This window comes from Pan paniscus, chromosome 2, assembly GCF_029289425.2.
Source record: "Pan paniscus chromosome 2, NHGRI_mPanPan1-v2.0_pri, whole genome shotgun sequence".
NCBI lineage: Eukaryota > Metazoa > Chordata > Mammalia > Primates > Hominidae > Pan > Pan paniscus.
In genome coordinates, this window is record NC_085926.1 from 33,696,071 (window position 1) to 33,716,149 (window position 20,079).

At 41.0% G+C, this 20,079-nt stretch overlaps 1 protein-coding gene across 27 annotated transcripts in view; it reads right to left on the reverse strand.

The window, feature by feature from the left end:
* CLASP2 (cytoplasmic linker associated protein 2) overlaps nt 1-1,355 on the reverse strand; it is a 221,943-nt gene extending 220,588 nt beyond the window's left edge. For 14 of the 27 annotated variants that reach the window (XM_055109610.2, XM_034956071.4, XM_034956066.3 and 11 more), the window contains exon 1: nt 903-1,350. In XM_055109610.2, coding sequence (XP_054965585.1) covers nt 903-1,097 — 195 coding nt within the window. In that variant the 5' untranslated portion in view covers nt 1,098-1,350. Of the gene's footprint in view, nt 1-902 lie in introns of all 27 variants that reach the window. The other 13 variants (XM_063602234.1, XM_055109628.2, XM_034956067.4 and 10 more) reach the window with 1 other exon arrangement.
* Nucleotides 1,356-20,079: the final 18,724 nt, after the last annotated feature.

Consider the following 20,079-nt stretch of genomic DNA (forward strand, 5'->3'; position numbering starts at 1 on the left):
GAATCACTTCATCCATGGGAAGCTGCAGTCAGCATTTTAAAGCAACACTGCCACCAGAAGACAAGAAAGAAAAGTAACTACTAACGACTACGGGGCAAGTTAAATACAAAATATTTACCTGGCCTCCCAACGCGGCTACATTACACCCTGCCTACCACCAACTCTTCAGAAAGGCTCATTCTTTCTCGTACCTCATCTTTGTAACTTTTTTCCCCCCCAGCATTAGCCTATCTACTAAGACACATCAACCTAAAATCGTATCCTAACGTCCTATGTGTTGGTCTGGGTAGTGTTTACACAGGTGAACACAAATGTCGAAGTCTTTCGCTGATTTTTTTTTTCAAAATAAGTGATCAACATTGTGTCCTAGTAACTCCGCAACGTGTCACGGAATCGCTGAATTTGTCATTGTTCACAAGTGTAGAAAAATGTGGTCAGAAGTCAGTCCTCGGCTCGCGTACGAAGAGGCGGGCTGCCCAGTGGGGACGCGGGACCCCCCTGTTTCCCCTATTTTTATTTATTTTTTACTTTTTTTGAGACAGAGTCTCACTCTGTCGCCCAGGCTGGAGTGCAGTGGCTCGATCTCGGCTCACTGCAACCTCTGCCTGCTAGATTCAAGCGATTCTCCTGCCTCAGCCTCCTGAGTAGCTGGGATTACAGGCGCCCGCCACCACGCCCGGCTAATTTTTGTATTTTTAGTAGAGACGGGGTTGCACCATGTTGGTCAGGCTGGTCTCGAACTCCTGACCTCGTGATCCGCCCGCCTGTGCTTCCCAAAGTGTGTTTCCCCTCTTAAGCAGTGGTTCGGACGGGAGCTTTCCCGGCCGGCCCGGCGCTCGCGTCCGGGATTAAAGGGCTGCCGCGGAGGGCGTGACCAGCCCAGCCTCGCCGCCGTCGCTTACCCGGTAGTTGCTCGAACCCACCCAGCCGGTGAGCGCGTCGACTGTCTTGCCTAGGCGGCCCAGGTCCTCCTCCAGGTCCGGGATGGCGCCGGGGGCGCCAAGGTAGAGCAGGAGCTCCTGGCCGACCTGCAGCCGGCCGCCGACGTCCTTCTGCTGCACCTGGGCGCAGAAGTACTCCATGCTGCGGGGCTCCATGGCTGCGGCCGCCCGCCCGCCTGCCAGTCTGTGAGCGGCCAACTTTCGCCGAGAGCCGCCCAGCCTCCAGTGCGGGTCCCCGCGGGAGCGGGCGGGACTCACTTAGCCCGCCAGGGGCGCGGCTTGCGGGGCGCAGCGGGCGGCGGGAGGAACGCCAAGCGCCCAGCCGCCCCCAAACTAGTCAAACTCGGCGCCCCCCGATCCCCAGCCCGCTTCAGAGGCCGCGGCCGCGGGCGACGTCAGCACGCGCGTGACGTCAGCACGACGCCGGCGAGGGCCCTCCCGTCCGGCTAGCGTTTTGCTGCGGAGGTGGTGGAGGTGGCTGCGGAAACCGCTGGGAGCGATAGGACCTCTAGGGAGACTTGGGGTCCGAGTTGGGCCGAGCCCCCTGGGAGGCGGGCCGTTCTTTGCTAGCCGCTGTCAGGGCACCCTGCCCTCGCCCTGTGAAATGTGGAACGTTTCCAAGTTTGCCTCCACTTGTATTCAACACTTAGGAAAGTACTTGGCATCCCCCTTTCCCGCCCCCACTGCCGGTTTAAAAAAAAAAAAAAAAAGAATACACTCCTGACTTGTGCTTCCAGCCACCACCACAGTCACTGTGTAATACTTAAAAAAACAAAACAAAACAAAACTTCGGTTTGCCTAAAGTAAAACGCACAGATTTTCAGCGTACACTTCATGAGTTTCGGCAAATGTATTCACCCGTGGAACCGCCACCCCAATGAGGGTACAGCACGTTTCCAACACCCCAGGAAGTCCCAGGACACTTCCCAATTACCTCCTCTTCCCTAGGCAATTCTAATTTGATTTCTATCACGGTAACATAGTTTTCCCTGTTCCTGAACTTCATACAGTCTGTACTTCTTTGGAGTCTGGTTTCTTTTAGCATAATGTTTGGGGTCCATCCAGCGCTGTTGGTGTCTCAGAAGTCCATTCCTTTTTATTGCTTTCCATTCTGTGGAATCACTACCATTTGTCGATCCATTCACTTGTTGGTAGATATTTGGGTTGTTTCCTATTTTTTATAATTATGAATAAAGCTGCTACAACGGTTAGTGCACAAGTTTTTGTGTGGATATATTTTCTTCTCTCATGGGTAAATAAATACCAAGGACTGGCATTACTAGGTCTTGTAAGTTGTATGCTTAACTTTAGAAGAACCTGCCAAATTGTTTACCAAAGTGACTGGATCATATTAAATCCCCACCAGCAATGCTTGAGAGTTCCAGTTGCTCCACAATATTTGATATGGTCAGGGTTATTAGTTTTAGCCATTCTGGTGGGGGTAAAGTTGTCTAATACATTCCAAAAGCACACTGTGTTTATCTTCTTGACAATTATTCCCAATCACAACAAAATGATTATTTATGTAATATCTTTCTCTTCTAATACACAGAAAGCTCCAGGAACCTTTGTGTTTTCCTAGGGTGGTGCCTAGCAAATAATGGGTGGCCAATTTAAGTTAAATGAGTGAATGAATTCAACAAAAATTGATATTTGAAATATTCACAATAACTAAGAATAAACAAACTCAAAATTCAAAGAGATTGACTGTTTTCTGTGTTCTTTTTTCAGTATTTCTGTGTTTCACATTGTATTGAGGTTGTAAAGTTTCTTCCATCTTTAATTGGTTGTAATTTCCCTCAGACTGTGCCTCAATCAAGTAAACTATGTGTGATGGTTAATTTTATGTGTCAACTTGACTGGGGCAAGAGATGCCCAAATAGCTGGCAAAACATTATTTCTGAGTGTGTCTGTGAGAGAGTTTATGGAAGAGATTATCATTTGAATTGGTGGGCTGAGTAAAGCAGATGGCCCTTCCCAATGTCAGTGGACATCATCCAATTCGTTGAGGCCTGAATAGAACACAAGTGTGGAGAAAGGCCAAATTCACTCTCTCTGCTCGATCAGAAACATCCATCTTTTCCTGCTGTCAAAGATGGGTGCTCCTGGTTCTCAAACTTTAGTATTCAGACAGAAACTTATATCATCAGTCCTCCAATTCTCAGGCCTCCAGACTAGGACTGTATTACACCACCAGGTTTCCTGGTTCTCCAGCTTGCAAACAGCAGACATGAGACTTCTTGCCTCCCTTAACCGTGTGAGCCAATTCCTATAATAATTATCCTCTCATTAGGCCAAGTGCAGTGGTTCACACTTGTAATCCCGGCACTTTGGGAGACTGAGGTGGAAGGATCGCTTAAGCCCAGGAGTTCAAGACCAGCCTGGGCAACAAAGTGAGACCTTGTCTCTACAAAAAAAAATCGATAAATTAGCCAAGCATGGTGGTGCACACCTGTGGTCCCAGCTACATGGGAGGCTGAGGCAAGAGGATCACTTGAGCCCAGGAGGTCGAGGCTGCAGTGAGCTGTGTTTGTGCCACTGCACTCCAGCCTGGGTGACAGAGCAAGACCCTGTCTCCAAAAAAAATTAAAAAATTAAAAAAAATTATTCTCCACATATCTATCTACCGGTTCTGTTTCTCTGGAGAACCCTGACTAATACATTATGGTAACTATTCCTTGGATTTGAGTGTCCAAAGGTTCTGTTCTTAAAGGGTTGCAGAAAGATATAAAAAGAGGATCCTATCCAGAAGAACTTTACACTGTAATTGCTGGTGACCAGGTGCAGTATGTGGTATAGAAAAAAAAAAAATGCAGGAGCCCTGGATTCTAGGTTCAGCTCTACCTGTTCCTGTGACCAAAGGTGACTGCTGCTCTTCACCCTTGGTTGTCTCTATTCCCTTTCTGAACTTAATGTAAATTGGAAATCACACTAGGTCATTTTTAAGTTATAAGTTAACTAAATCATCTTTAGGAGTAACTCTGGAAGAACCTGTAAAATTATTATTAATTATCATTTATTGTGTTTTATTTTTAGTAGAGATGAAGTTTCATTGTGTTGCCCAGATTATTCTCGAACTCCTGGCCTCAAGCAATCCTCACACTTTGGCCTCCCAAAGTGGTGGGATTACAAGCATAAGCCACTGCACCTGGCCTATAAAGTTAATAGTAAACATTGGTCACTATTACTTATATATTCTTTCTGTGTTTCATTAATTCATTAACAAATATCCTCTGAGCACCTATATTGTGCTAGATACTGTGCCAAAGTTCCAAAGACCCAAAGTTCATTTAGACCTGGTCTCTGCCCACAAGCTCTAGTAGGGACAAGAAAATCAACATTTCTGAGATGCTGTGAGAGGGTAAACAGAGGGTTTTTGAAACCTAGATGAGAGGCTCCTTATCTAGATAGTACTTAGTATGGGAGTAGAAAAGTTATAAATTAAAGAAGGCTTCTTGGAAGAGGTTATATTTAAATTGAACTTTGAGGATAACTAGGAATTAACTAATTAAAGAATTGGTTTCCTGGAGAGTTGCATGTTTGTCTACAAGATGTAGTCTCAACTATTTTGATTAACCATTTGTTATTATCAGTATATACCCACTACAAAATCTACATCTTTATTTATATCACTGTTATCTGTCCTAGGTTCAACATTGTTAGAGCAGAAAGTTTACAAAATTGCTAGCACCTCAGTCATTTTTTCGCAGCATCCCTAGACCAAAAGAAACACCTAAGAAGTCCACTAAATAGGTGAGATCCAAACAACTTAGTATTTATATCCTAGCAACTTACTAGGCATATGAAAAAAATATGCAAATCAAAAATTGTATTTTAAATATCATTCTTGAACAACCCCACTTATAAATGAGATATCTGTGCCTATTGGTTACTGCCCAATTTCTCTAACCTTGGAATGAGACTGAATATCATCATTCTCATCCTGTTGCACATCGATACTCAGGCAGTTGAGCACATCAATACTCAGCTTGGCTAATTTTTCTATTTTTTGTAGAGACAGGGTCTAATTTTGTTGCCCAGGCTGGTCTTGAACTCCTGGGCTCAAAGATTTGATTGATTTTTTTCAAATCAACACAACCACAAAAAACACAGTCTTGCAAAGATATGACATCAACAAAAAAAATGTGCTACAATACAAAGACACGACATCAATGAAAAAAAATGTACCACAATCTGATATTGAAACCATGCACTACTTGGAGCCATTACATGTCTCACAAATGCCCATGATCACCATTGCCCTTCAAAATTTAAAATATCCTGGAGTGCTCTTGGTGTGTGTGCTTCGGCACCCCAGGGTGCTGGCCACACAATTTGGGAACTTTGACGCAGACAGATGCCTGATGATGCCCAAGTTTTCAGAGAGACAAAGAGAGCAGGAAACAAATGGTAATCATGCAGGAAGAAGGTATGGATTCAATAAGGACTGGGCTTCACAAAGACTCATGCCTAATCATGTGTTAGGGCTTTTAATCCTCTAAGCAACCCTGTATGGAAGATATTACATCCCCAACTTAGCAAGCAGAAAGCTGAGGCTCAGAGATTAAGTTCCCAGACTCACTCATGATTTCAGATCCATGATTCAAACCCAGGATGTCTGGCTTCTGTGGTCTTTCAAATAGATAGACTTAAAGAAAAGAAAATTGGAAGAAGAAAGTTTTGAATTAACTACCACAATAATAACACTCCTTGCAAAACATATTGTATTTCTTTGAATATTTATTTATATTTCCATTTAGGACCCACCTTTCTCTGAATTTCTGCTAAAAAGAAAAAAGAAAGGAGGTGGAGAAAATGGGGAGGAATTTTAAAAAAGAAAATGGTGTAGGAAATATCTGCATTCTTTTATGATCAGTCACTAAAATTTATCTGGGAACAGAAGTCTATTTTTAACTGGCAACAAGACTGAAATAGATCATTTAAATACAGCAGACTGACTTCCTGACTTATTTGTTCATTATTTGTGATAATAGTGGAAACTTTGAGTAGACTTTGTTCTGCCACTGGATTTTATTTTCCATACGAAGGCTAGGAGACAAATAAATCATCACACAGCTGGTTTGAAATCATGCTTCAGCAAATATCCTTCAAGAAGGGCATTGTGTTAGGTACTGGGGTGGGGGTGGGGGAATAGAGGGGAGTGTCTTGCCAAAGATTTATCACAATCTTTCTTTAAAGGTTAAAAGGGATATACATATATATGAATGTTCATAGTAGCTTTATTCATTATAACCCAAACTGGAAACAACCCATATATCCATCAACTGGAAAATAGATAAATGTGGTTTCCATTGTATGCCATACAATGGAATTCTACAAAGCAGTAAAAACCAAACTACTGATATATTCAACAATGAGGCTAAGTCTTTTAAAAAATCACATTCAGCACATGAAGCCAGACACAGAAGAGTACATATTGTGTAATTCCATTTACATGAACTACTAATGTAGGAAAAACTTACTGACGGTGATGGAAGTTAAATAGTGGGTATCACAAAAGAAGGGAGTCAGTGGACATTGACTAGAAAAGGGCCTGAGACAGCTTCCTGCACTGATGGAAATGTTCTGTGTCTTGATCTGGGTGGTGATGATAAGAGCATATGCATTGGTAAAAATTCAGCAAGTTCTGTGCTTAAGATAAGTACATGATGCATTTACTATATGCATGTTGTACCCAAAAAAGGATTGGGGGGTGGAGATTCAGAACAAGATATTTAAAAAGAAAAAAGGAGATAAAGCAGTTACAGTCTATTTCAGTGATAGACAATAGAAATATAATATATATGTGAGCATATAGTATACATAATTCAAATTTTTCTAGTATACACATTTTAGAAAGTTAAAAAAAGGTAAAGTTGTATTTACTAATATATAAATTATATTTAATAGTATTTTATATAGCAATATTTAAAAAATATTTAATAAAGTTCTGTTATCATGTTTTAGTATGCCTTTATTAAATATCTTTTTTTTTTAGATAAGGTATCATTTTGTCACCCAGGCTGGAGTGTAGTGGCAAGATCACAGCTCACTGCAACCTCAAATTCCTAGGCTCAAGCAACCATCTCACTTTAGCCCCCTGGATAGCTAGGACTACAGATGTACCACCACATCTAGCTAATTTTTTTCTATTTTTTGTAGACAAGGGGTCTCACAATGTTGCCCAGGCTGGTCTTGAACTCCTGTGCTTAAGCAATCCTCCTGCCTCGGGCTCCCAAAGTGCTGTGATTACAGGCGTGAATCACTGTACCCGGCCTAAATTTCATATTAATAATATATTATTTATACTTAATAATATTTTATTTATATTCAAATAATATCATTTAAGCCTGTGATTAAAACAAAAAAATTATATAAAATATTTTACATATTAGTGCAAGTTTCTTGGGAAAACCCAGGTTCTGATACTAATGGCTTTGTAAATGTAATAAAGTCATCTATTACCTTCTCGGAGCTTCGTTGTTTCAGTCTAAATAATGCAGATTCATAATGATTGTTGGGAGAGATACTCTTCCATGAGTCTTGCATATGTTTTGCTAGGTATGCCAAGAATACAAGGCCCTGACTACTCATTACCTGGGCTATTTCTCTGGGTTATGTTTGCAGCGAGCAATCTTGAGGGATGAAATAATGTCTCCCTCCCAGACAGAGAACAGATTTGCTTACTGGTTTCTGTAAAATTGCAGAATCCCCAATTCAGTGTTTCTCTCCACGAGATTTGGGAGGCAAAGTGTATGAGTTTATGCTACTTGCTGTGCTGTGAGTAGAAAAGTCCTTTGTCCCTGACCCAGGAGTCTCAGGTCTTCTGCCAGCATCAATGAAATAGTCATAGGCTAAGTTATTAGTTTGTAAACAGGGTTTAAAAAATCCTGTCACCCACCACCAAAGGCTATTTTTTTCTTTTCTTTTATGGTAATAATCAAATTGAATCTATTACAAAGTGAAATGACTCCATAAATGTAGTAAATATATTTTTATACCAATATTAGTTGGCACCAATATTAAGAAAGTTAAGCTAGGAAGGCCAAATAAAGCTTCATACATTGCTACAGAAATTAATAAAGATGCAATACACTTGTCCAAGCAATATTTGCAACAAAATTATTTCTGTGAGTAAATACACTTGTCCCAACAATGTTTGCAATAAAATCATTTTCTGGGAGTTAAATATTTGCTTATTGATTTCCAATGAAAGAAAGTCAAAGGTAGGTTCCCAATGAGTGCAATGCTTTGTTGAAGAAAGTGACTAGGAGTTAAAATTGAGAGTTGCAGAGTTTCTACCCCCTTGCCTATTGAAAAGACTTCTCATCTCTGTACCACCAATGGCTTCAATTCTCCTAACATCCCACTATTCCCTCAAGGTGCAGAAAGACTTATTCATGCAACCCTTCAGTTTGGAAATACCTTTGGGCCTCCTACCATTTTCAAGAATTTGAGCTAAGCTCTTATAAAGTATAATTCAAATCCAGAAGGAATTTAAATTCTTCCGTGGGAGAAAAATTCAACTCCAAAAATGTGTAAATTATAAATGCTAAATATAGGAATAGTCATAAACTGGTATGGTCCAAGCTGGGAGAGAGTACTCTTTCATGGAAGATTCAAGAGAAGCTTCTTGATATGGGAGCAAATGGGGTGAGTGGGACCATGGGGGTGATTTCAGCAGGGAGAGGCAGAAAAGAAACCCCAGGAATGAGAAGTCTGGAGGCCGAAGGAGGAAATGCCAGGCAGAGTTCAGTAATCATGGCCACGCTAGTTCAGCTGCTTTCTGGGACCTATATGAGAGAGTTCTTGTTGGAATTTTTAAGCCCTAAAAAGGTTTTGTCACATGCATGTAATAAGGAAAATAAAACAATATACCACTTTTTCATGACAGTCAATGCCTTGTTTTCCATAAAAGCCAGGAGAAATAGAACATTTTTATGTGCAATTAATGACAGGAAAATTTGGTGCTTTGATGTTGCCGGGGTGTCCAGTGATGTTTTCCTGTCAAATGTATCAAAAACATGTCAGACGGTGGTAAGATAGACCGTGAAAACATTACTGCTACCCATTGTATTAACATGACCTTTCTTGCCTAGTCTGCAAGGATCCACCCAGCCAGTATTTTCAAAAATAAATTTTCCACCTTATGAAAGACCTGAAAAATGTTTTGTGACAAAAAGTTATTCATTAACTCCCATAAAATAAATTCCCATCCCAGTTGCCTATGACCAGATGTTTTGTTCCAAATGACACCTTTTCCATTTCATTTAGCAGAGTTTTCTTTTTTCTTTTCTTTTCTTTTTTTTTTTTTTTTTGAGATGGAGTCTTGCTCTGTCACCCAGGCTGGAGTGCAGTGGCGCGATCTCAGCTCACCGCAACCTCTGCCTCCTGAGTTCAAGAGATTCTCCTGCCCCACTCTCCCGAGTAGCTGGGACTACAGGCGCACACCACCATGCCTGGCTAATTTTTTTGTATTTTTAGTAGAGTCGGGGTTTCACCATGTTGGTCAGGCTGGTCTCAAAGTCCTGACCTCAAGTGATCCACACACCTTGGGCTCCCAAAGTACTGGGATTACAGGCGTGAGCCACCGTGCCTGACCCATTTAGCAGAGTTTTCTGATAGGAAAAATGTACTGAAAAGTTTGTGTTGCAAATTTGGTTTCTATATGATTTTCTATATTAGTTTATCTATTGCCGCGTAACAGATTATCTTCATGTTAATGGTTTAAAGCAACAACACATATTTATTATCTCACAGATTTTGATGGGCCAGAAGTTTGAGAGCAGTTTACCCAGATGGTTTTGGCTCAGGTTCTTTCATGAAGTTAGAATCAAGATGTCAGCCATGGAAAGGTGGCTCATTCCCACTGTTGCTGGCAGGAGGCCTCACTTCCTTACCTCAAGGGTCTCTCCATAGGGCTACCATGATTGTCTTCCTGACATGGCAGCCAACTTGCTCCAAAGTGAGTAATCCAAGAAATACCAAGGAGAAAGTCACAATATCTTTTATTACCCAATCTCAGAAGTCACACACCATCTTTTCCACCATAGTCTACTGTTGATGTAAGTCAGTCTTATTCAGTGTGGAAGAGAACTATGCTAGGACATAAAAAACTGGAGGCAAAGATGAGGACCATTTCGGAAGCTGACTATCACACCATCTTTAATTGTAATACTTTTTTACATTGTATTTTCATATAGGAGCATGAGTCAATGGTTAAAAGGAGTAAGTATTTTTTTTTCAAGAACACATGCCCTGTATCAAATACCATTGTAGAAAAGTATGTGAATATAAACTGCTGCATAAATGGGCAGAATCAAGTGGGCAGGGCCAACAGCCCCAGGCAAGGTGCAAGGCCAGCAATGGATGGTGGAGTATATGGGCACAACTACTGGCCTTGGAGATCCTTTGTCATCTGAGAAATTGCTTGGGAGATTATCCCTGAGCTAGTGGTGAAAATCATGATGAGTGCAGTGGCTACAAGGATGCTGAAGATCAGGACATAGATGTTCAGGCACTTTGCAGTGGAAGCATAGTAGGGCCCCAGTCAGGTTGCCAACCATCTTCCTGTCCCTAGATTTCACAGAGTAGGCCAGTGCTATGAAGCTCAGGCAGCATCAGTTCAATGAAGAGCGAATTGAACAGGGACCAGACAACAAGGTCAGACATGGTGGTATCACTGTGGTTGTGGATCACGGTGGATGTGGAGGAGAGATATGGGGCACTCTCAGGAGGGCCGCTTTGTTCTCCCCGAAAGGAGTAAGTTTTAATTTTAAGTTTGAAACAGTGAAAATAGAAAATATTCAGAAAAACCTGAAATTACTGAGATTACTGACAGCCTGAACTGTGGGCATTGGTATTCCAGTCACCATTCTAATAAGCTGAAGTCCGTCCAGAATGTACAGGATATGCTTAGAAGTTTACTTATAATACAAATTTCCATTATTATGGATATGTGAGTGAGCCTAAAGATTGGTATTTGTTATTTGAGAAAACTGAGTAATAATTTCCTGAAACCATTATTATTTCTTTTTTTTTTTTTTTTTTTTTTGAGACAGAGTCTTGCTCTGTTGCCCAGGCTGGAGTGCAGTGGTGTGACAGCTCACTGCAACCTCCACCTCCCAGGTTCAAGCAATTCTCCTGCCTCAGCCTCCCAAGTAGCTGGGGTTACAGGCACCTGCTACCACGCATGGCGAATTTTTTTTTTTTTTTTTTTTTTTTTTTTTTTGTAGAGACAAGGTTTCACCATGTTGGCCAAGCTGGTCTCAAACTTCTGACCTCAAGCGATCCACCCGCCTCGGCCTCCCAGAGTGCTGGGATTACAGGTGTGAGCCTCTTTGCCTGGCCATGAAACCATTATATTTGAAATGACATTTAACAACCAATTTTACAAACTTTTAAAGAAAACTATGATCACTTTTTTCAGTTACAGAGAAGGCTGAGTAGAGTATTATAATTAAATGTACCAAAAAATTAAACATGCTAATCATTAAAAATTGCATAAATCTTCAAAAGAGGTTGTTGAATTGCCTTAGGAAACTGAAGTTTATAAAAAAGAAGAAAAATTAGTGACACCCTAAAAGGTAGATATGTCCATATCTGTTTAGGTCAAAAGAGGCCGCCAGTCATTTAAAAAATATGTTCTTATAAAAGCGGCATAGTTAATGCACACATTCGAATATTTTTTTTTAAAAAAAGTTATATGTAACCCAGTTCTTTTTCTTATATTTGGATGAATGCATGATTGTTATTGATTAGGCAATTGTTTATTTTATTTGTAATGGTGATGTCTGTGAAGATGCATGTTAGTAAAATAACTGGTGAAAACATTTTCAACCAGATAGTAAAGTATTTTAACACAGATAATTTTCTGGAAAAGAGTCTATGGAAGTATGCAGAGATAAAGCCAAATACCTGACAGAACTCCATGAAGAGGTTACCTATTTCAAGGTTTCTGCCCAAGAATACTTTGTTGCAGAAAATTTATTTTTATATTTTCTCAGAGGAGTAGTAAAGAAGTAAATGTTGCTTTAAAAAAGTAAATGGCTTATTTGATTTTTGAGTCAAATTTATAACGAACATGTTGATTTTGAAAGCTTTCTTTACTGTATAGATGTATACTGCCTTAGCCAAGAGTAGCTGCTGGTCAGAATTTTCTATCTCAAGGCTGAATTTTTATTTTTCTTTGTGGAAAAAAAAAAAGGTATGTCTCCTATTGGGTCTTTGAAGAACCCCGACTAATACAGAACTATTAAAACTTTTTGAGGCAGGTGCAGTGGCTCACACCTATAATTGCAGCACTTTGGAAGGGTGAAGTGAGAGGATCACTTTGAGTCCTTCCACTTCAGGATTACAGGAGTTCAAGACCAGCCTAGGCAACATAGTGAGATCCCATCTCTACAAAAAAGAAAAAAATTCTTTTTGAAAAAACTAGAATTATGGCCAAGAGAAGGCCAGTGATGAGACCCCCTACAAAAGTTCAATGCAATTGTCTAGACAAAGAATAATGACAGCCTCCACAAAGATAAATGGGTACCTATACTGCTTTCCACCTGATCCACACAAAGCACCAGTCATAAAAGGGAAAGTATATACTGAATACTAAACAGTCAACATATACAAACTTTTATATTTTTATTAAGCAAACTCTTAGCATTTACTAAGAGCTGGGTACTGTACAATATAGGCTCATTTAATCCTCATAATAAACTTATGAGGTAGATACTATGAATATTCCCAATGGACAGATGGGGATATAGAGGCAAAGGGAGATTAGGTAACTTCCCCATGTTCACCCTGCTATTGAATGTCAAAGCCAAAATTTGAGTCCAAGTAATCCTGCCCCAAATCCCTTGTCTTAGCTATGCTCATTTAGGGGAGGAAACTACACAGTTTGGGTGGTGATACTCAAGATATACAGTTTAAGTCATCATTTGGAGATAAAAAATATAAACAGGTGAGGAGAGATGTATTTTCTAGTCCCGAATCATTCAGAGCTCCTAGATGCATTTGTGCAACAGAATTTGATCTGTGTATTAAAAAAATTGCTAAGCACAGCAAACCATCCGTGAAGCAGTTTTATTAGCTCCACCTTGGTTGATGCCTAGGCCAAAATAAATAAATAAATAAGGACCTGTACTTATGAAGGCAAACTTTAGTTAAATATATGCAGAATATCTCTAGAAATCTATACTGCGGTTGGAAAATATAAATACATTTATCACATTTTGCATTGGCATTCTGGGAGAGGTGAAGTGAAAGACACTTCAGTTTTTTATTTATATTTGTGGCCCCAATGAAAATGTTGCAGTTTCCAGACAACTGAAATCAGTTCAGTTAATGAAAGATCACACAGCTGGCCAGGCCCACTGGCTCACACCTGTAATTCCAGGACTTTGGGAGGCCAAGGTAGGAGGTTAGCTTGAGGCCAGGAGTTCATAGACCATCCTGGGCAACAAAGTGAGACCCTGTCTCTAAAAGTAAAATAGAAAAAGAAAGATCACACAGCTAAAAAATATTGATGAGTGACAGAGGGAAATTCACAATTGTAAACACTAGTGAAGCTGAAAATCTGTTAGGAAAAACCATTAGATTCATTTTTTAAAGAAACAGCAACTAATGCCAAATAGATTATCATCTTCCTAAGTTATAAGAGAGAGATAACTATAACTAATTTAAATAATTAATTTAAGGAACATTCCAGAAGTTATTTGATAATCGTATTTAGTCTGCTTCTTGGAATTTTGTAAGCATTTTACATATGTGTATTTTGTCATTTAATTCCTATGACAACCCTATGAGTTTCAATTATTATCATCATCCTTCTGTAGATGAATAAATTGAAGCACAGAGAATAAAAGCCATGTAATTAATTAGCTTAGGGAAAGGAGATTCAAAACTGTCAGTCCTTCGACTGTGCCCCTACCTACAGACCATTCTATACACTCAATTCCTGCATTTCTCTTTTTGATGGTTTTCTCCGGCAATGAAATTATGGCTGGGGAGTTAAGACCCGAGGGGCGACCCTCAACAGAAAGGGGGTGTAGGAATTGAACTATAAGTTCTCCAGCTTACTTGCCTCTCTGTGAGACACTTCTAAGTATTCTACACTGCTCCAGAGGGCTTAAGTCCCAGTTGCCTCCTACAGTAACTCATTCATTAACACCACCTTTCTTGTCTATCCTTCCTTGCAAGTCTCATTTCCCCACTCTCTCACCACCTGTCCAGAGATTATCTCCTGAATCAAGTACTTGCACCCGAATCCTCACTTCTGGAAGAACCCAGGCTAAGACAAAATCCAATCAAGTCTGACCCCAGCACCCAGCCTCTGGATATCTATGCTCTCTAAGAGCTGTTGCCACCATGGTCCCTCTGGGGAGGTATACACTTATTTTACTGCCTCAGGAAAAAACGTGACATTTGAAATTTGCCACTGAGACTATACTTTATCTTGTACCCTAGGGCCCTAAAAACTTGTATCCAGGAAAAGGAGATACAGCCTGGTACCCAAGACCCTTTCACAGGCTGGGCTAGTGCCTGCTTCTAGGCTACCCTGGTATGTATCACTATCCTCTCAACCATAGTTGCTGCTCTGCCTCGGCCTCAGCTATTTGTTCCTGCTGGGTCCTCCTGGGGTCTACTGTGGCTCTATGACGACCAGCCTTGGTGGCCCTCGGCTGCCAAAGACCCAGCTCCAGAACAGGCCTGCTTCTCCCACTTCTCTCTCCCTGCACCATCTACACCTGCACCTTCTCAGGTGCAGTTGCTGCCACTGCATTGTTCATGCTAAGGAAACTTCAGTTCTGCCCACTATTGCTTTTGTATCATCAGGGCAAATGTCAACACAATGCAAATGGCAGATAATGTCTTAGTATTATTATGAAAATAATTTTGACTCATGTTGAAAACCACTGTACTGGAACATCTGTAGTGGGTTGAATTATGGCCTCCCAAAAAGTATGTCTGTATCCTAGCCCCCAGAACCTGTGAATGTGACGTTACAGTATTTGGAAAAAGATCTTTGCAGATGTAATTAAGTCAAGGATCTCAGGGTGACATCTTCCTGGATTAGGGATGACGTCCTTAGACCTCAAAGGTCTTAGAAGAGAAGGGGAGTAGATAGACACAGAGGGAAAAAAGCCACGTGAAGACAGAAGCAGAGATTGGTGATATGTCTACAAGCTAAAGAATACCAAGAATTGCTGGCAACCAGAAGCCAAGAGAGAGGCATGGAAGGGATTGTCCCTCAGAGCCTCCAGAAGGAAAAAACCAACCCTGCTGCCCCCTTGATTTTGGACTTCTGGCCTCCAGAGCTGTGAGAGAATAGATTTCTGTTGTAAGCCAAGTTCATAGCAATTAGTTATGGCAGTCCTAGGAAACTAATACTCCATCCAGCATGGTGCTTCCTCCTTTGACCACATCTCATGTCCCTGATTTCTGATTCCTTTTACTGCATCTACCCATGAGCCAAAAAATACAGCAAAACTTTTTCCCTCCAAAATAACAGTATATAAGATAACCTACAGATAGTCACAGAAGTCCTTGTTTTCAATCATACTACATGTAAGCCGTATTAGTCCATTCTTTCATTGCTATAAAGAATTACCTGAGACTGGATAATTTATAAAGAAAAGAGGTTTATTTGTCCCATGATTCCATAGGCTGTACAGGAAGCATGATGCTGGCATCTGCTTGGCTTCTGGGGAGGCCTCAGGAAACTTACAATCATGATGGAAAGAGAAAGGGGAGCAGTACTTCACATGGCCAGAGAGGGAGCAAGAGAGAGAGAGAGGGGAGGTGCTACACACTTTTATAAAAACCGGATCTCATGAGAACTCACAATCTCAAGGACAGCATCAAAGGGATGGTGCTAAACCATTTATGAGAAACGTGCCCCCATGATCCAATCACCTCCCACCAGGCCCCACTTCCAACATTGGCGATTACAATTCTACACGAGATTTGGGTGGAGACACAGATCCAAATCACATAAGCCCTTATAGAAAGATGTTATTTTAGGCCAGTTGGCATATAGCACTGAAATATTCAATTAAAATATAGATACACAGATGTCAATTTAGGTATCATCTTAGTAGGACCTACTCATATGGGCAACCTCTCAGAGCATCAGCATATTTTATTATAATTATCTGACCCCCTACTCCACTGCCAGTGATTCTAGGGCAGGGTGTACCTAATTCATCTTTTATCTTTAGAGCAGAGCACAGGGCTTTGTGTAAAGTGGATTTTCCATAAATTAGTTTAGGAAAGAGGCCAGAGGTCATATGATGCTTGCAGACCAAATGTAGCACACAAACATATATTATTGGGCTCATACAGTGTCATTGTTTCTTTTTGTTTGTTTTGTTGTGTTTTTTTCTTTTCTTTCTTTTTTTTTTTTTTTTGTATTTTTAGTAGAGTCGGGGTTTAACCGTGTTGGCCAGGCTGGTCTCAAACTCCTGACCTCATGATTCGCCCACCTCGGCCTCCCAGAGTGCTGGGATTACAGGCGTGAGCCACAGCGCCTGGGCCATGTCATTGTTTTTAAAAATTAAAGTTAGTTGGTCAGGCGCGGTGGCTCACGCCTGTAATCCCAGCACTTTGGGAGGCCGAGGCGGGCAGATCACGAGGTCAGGAATTGCGACCATCCTGGCTAACACAGTGAAACCCCGTCTCTACTAAAAAAAAAAAAAAAAAAAAAATACAAAAAAATTAGCTGGGCGTGGTGGCGGGCGCCTGTAGTCCCAGCTGCTCAGGGGGCTGAGGCAGGAGAATGGCGTGAACCCAGGAGGCGGAGCTTGCAGTGAGCGGAGATTGAGCCACTGCACTCCAGCCTGGGCGACTGAGCGAGACTCTGTCTCAAAAAAAAAAAAAAAAAATTAGAGTTAGTTTTCAATTTTTAAAATGCCGTGGAGCCCACATAGAAATTTGGAATACTACTTTCTTTTGGGAAATGGGAAAGTCTTGCAATATTAAGCCCACTTTCCCGAAAGGCAACACTTAGCTTGAGTTGAGCAGTGGTTTCACCCTCCAGAAGCGGCCTTGACCTTCCAATGCCTTTCAGTTTTCTCGCGCCTACCCTCTCATTGATGTTTCCAGCCTGAGTCCAAACATGAGCTGCCACATTTACTTGACACCCCGGTTTGGGGAACAATATCATGGTATTCACAAGTCAGAGAAGCTTTAGTATCCTGTATTTCCTTACCAGAGCATTTAGCATTCAGGCTAAGTGCACGAAGGCTGACTTTTCTTTTAGTTGTTTTGTGTGTGTGTGTGTATCTGAAGTAATTGATAGTGAAATCATTCTATCCTCTTTGGACTTTACTTTCCTAATATCTTAGTCAGATCTTTGATAGTCAGTGAGACTCTCACTCCAAGAGTAGAAGTACAACCTTTCTCTTTTAAAGCATTGCAAAAGCCTCCTCAAAAAATGATTCCCTGGTGTTCTGAAGCCATGTTTGCGTCCTCCCAAAATTCATATGCCAAAGTCCCAACCACCAATGTGATAGTATTAGGATATAGGGCCTTTAGGAGGTAATTAGGTTTAGATGAGGTCATGAAGATGGGGTCCTCCTGATAGAATTAGTGTGGTGTTAAAAGAGAAGACCAGAGAGTGTTGTCCCATCCCCACCCCATGTGAGAACACAGCAAGAAGACTGCCATCTGCCAGAAGAGGACCCACACAGAACCCAACCATGCTGGCACTCTAATGCTGGGCAATAGAAATAAATGTCTATTGTTTAAGCCACCCAGCCTATAGCATTTTGTTATAGCAGCCCAAGCTGACTAAAACCCCCGGCTTCCCTTTGACTTTTTCTGCACTTTGCAACCAATGATCCTTCCCAGATAGATTTAATACTGTTCCTTTACTGAAAAACCTTCAGTAACCTCCCATTGCGGAGAGACAGATGACAAGTTTCTGGCCTAGCTCCTATGATTTCTCCAGGCTTTGTATACCTTACATCCCCAGTCACAAGAAACTAGTTGCTGTTTCTTGAAAACCCCAAAGCCTTTCTTATGTCCCTGGAATACATACAGTGACTCCCTGGTCTCAGGAATTGCCTGCACCATTCTAAAAGTTTTCAGATTGTGAATAGCTTACTTTTTCTTAATACCAAAGCCTACTTGTTAAGTCTTTAAAAAGAAGGATGGAGTAGAAGGGATTTAATGTGCCGTTAAAAAGAAAAGTTCACCCAGCCAATTTTTCCAAGTCCATAGAATACCTTGGATTTGAACCAAAGTGAGTGGGGAATTTAATGAACCCGTTTTTCAGACTCTCTGTTTTAATACTAAGATTTTCCAAGAAGCCTCAGACACAGTCAGTAACTCTGTTCCTGCCATTGCAAATTGCTATTGGGAACAATAATATATAGCAGAAGACCAGACTAAGACTCACAATGTCTGGGCTCTGGTTCTGCCTTTGTCTCTTCCTCGTTTTGCATTTTCACATGACTCACATAACTTCTCCCATATTATGATTGTATATTGTTTTATAAAAGCCCGTTATAAAGAAATTTTCAGGCGCTGTTAGCTTCCTTAGAGTAATCCAGTTATCGGAAGGATCTAGATAAGATTGGGCTTTTGTACGCTACAATGTTCATATTCTAGACCTTAGGGAAAGGGAAACCCAGTGTCCCTGCCAAGATGTGTGGCTCTTCCCTGTGGAGTCATGGTCTCATGGTTCTTCTGGTTCTGGCTGCCTCCACTGACTTCTTGCTTTCCATTCTGCAACTTCATCTCTACCCTGTCTGCAATCCATTCCTTAGTTTTAATACTAAAAAAAAATTTCCTATTTACCCGAGGTTTTGAGTTGGTGGCAGTCTACGATCAATGTTTAGGGAGGCGGAGCCACATAGTCATCTTAGGATCAAACATTAGATATTCTTCTTCTCAGTAGTCTTTTGGCTACATCCTTTGTTTCTATACTCACTTCTCTCTTCCCTGCGCTTGCCTTTCAGAGTTAAAAAATATATGTAAAAAACAAATTATTTCTATGTCCTTCTATAGAGCAGCTTAACCTTCTTAAGCTCCTGCTTCCCAAAGCCCCTCTAAGCCTTCATCCAGAACTTTTATGATTTCCTTTTTTTCAAACATAAATCTTTGGATTATCTGATATTTAGTTTTCTTTAAGGATAACTTTTTAATATTTTATTGTTTTGTAGAAACCAACACAAAGAGATAGGATATAAATTAGCAAACAGACCAAAAAAGAAATGAATTAACTGACTAAAAAACAAAGATCAACAGGAGCATCTTCCTCAGAATGAAGCCCACAAAACTGTGTCACCAGGTGCAGTGAACATACTGGTACCCCGTTCAGATCCCCTCAGAATCTCCTCAGGCTACACTGCAACCTTCTTTGAAGGATGGCCCCTGGGCTATTGGAGCCACCTCCAGTTAGAAGGTTGGAGATGCCTGGGAGTTCACATCCCCCAAAATAGCTGGTAGCCAGCCACTGACTAGCATACAAAAGCCCAGCTCCCTAGCCTCGAGACAGGATGAACTCACAGATGTATCTTATGCTACACAGCTCTCCACAGGATCAGAGTGAGTCCAGGAAGTCATCTAAACCTGTACCCTGCTTGTCTGCATCCCCTTTCCTATCCTGCTTCCTTCACTCCCTTGCTAGTTTGACCTAGGTGCAATTTCTTAATAAATCACTTCCACCTGAAACTTTGGCTCAGAGTCCTGGGAGAAGTCAGTCGAAGACACTAAGTATTCCATTTTGGTGGACAGACAACGTGGGAATTCATCCTTTCATAAATGTACATTGAATACCTCTTATACATACTGAGTACTATTAAAACACCTTCATGTTTATATGTATGATACAGTTCATACTTGCATGAAAAGTATAAATTTATTAATAAGATGTGGAGACTCACAGTATGATTTGAGGCCACATATCACTTATTCATGCAGAAAATATTAAATATCCCCTAAATACACATGGTGGGTTCCCAAAGAGATGGGGAAGAAGTGCCCATAGCTTCATGATCAGGAAAGTCTTGGAGTGGGTCTTATGTTCTGGGTTTTAGAAGGCAGATAACATTTCCAAACAAAAAGTTGGAAGTGGAGGGTATGTTAACTGAGGGAAATAGTATGGGTAGTTGGACATGTAAGGTTGAGAACACAA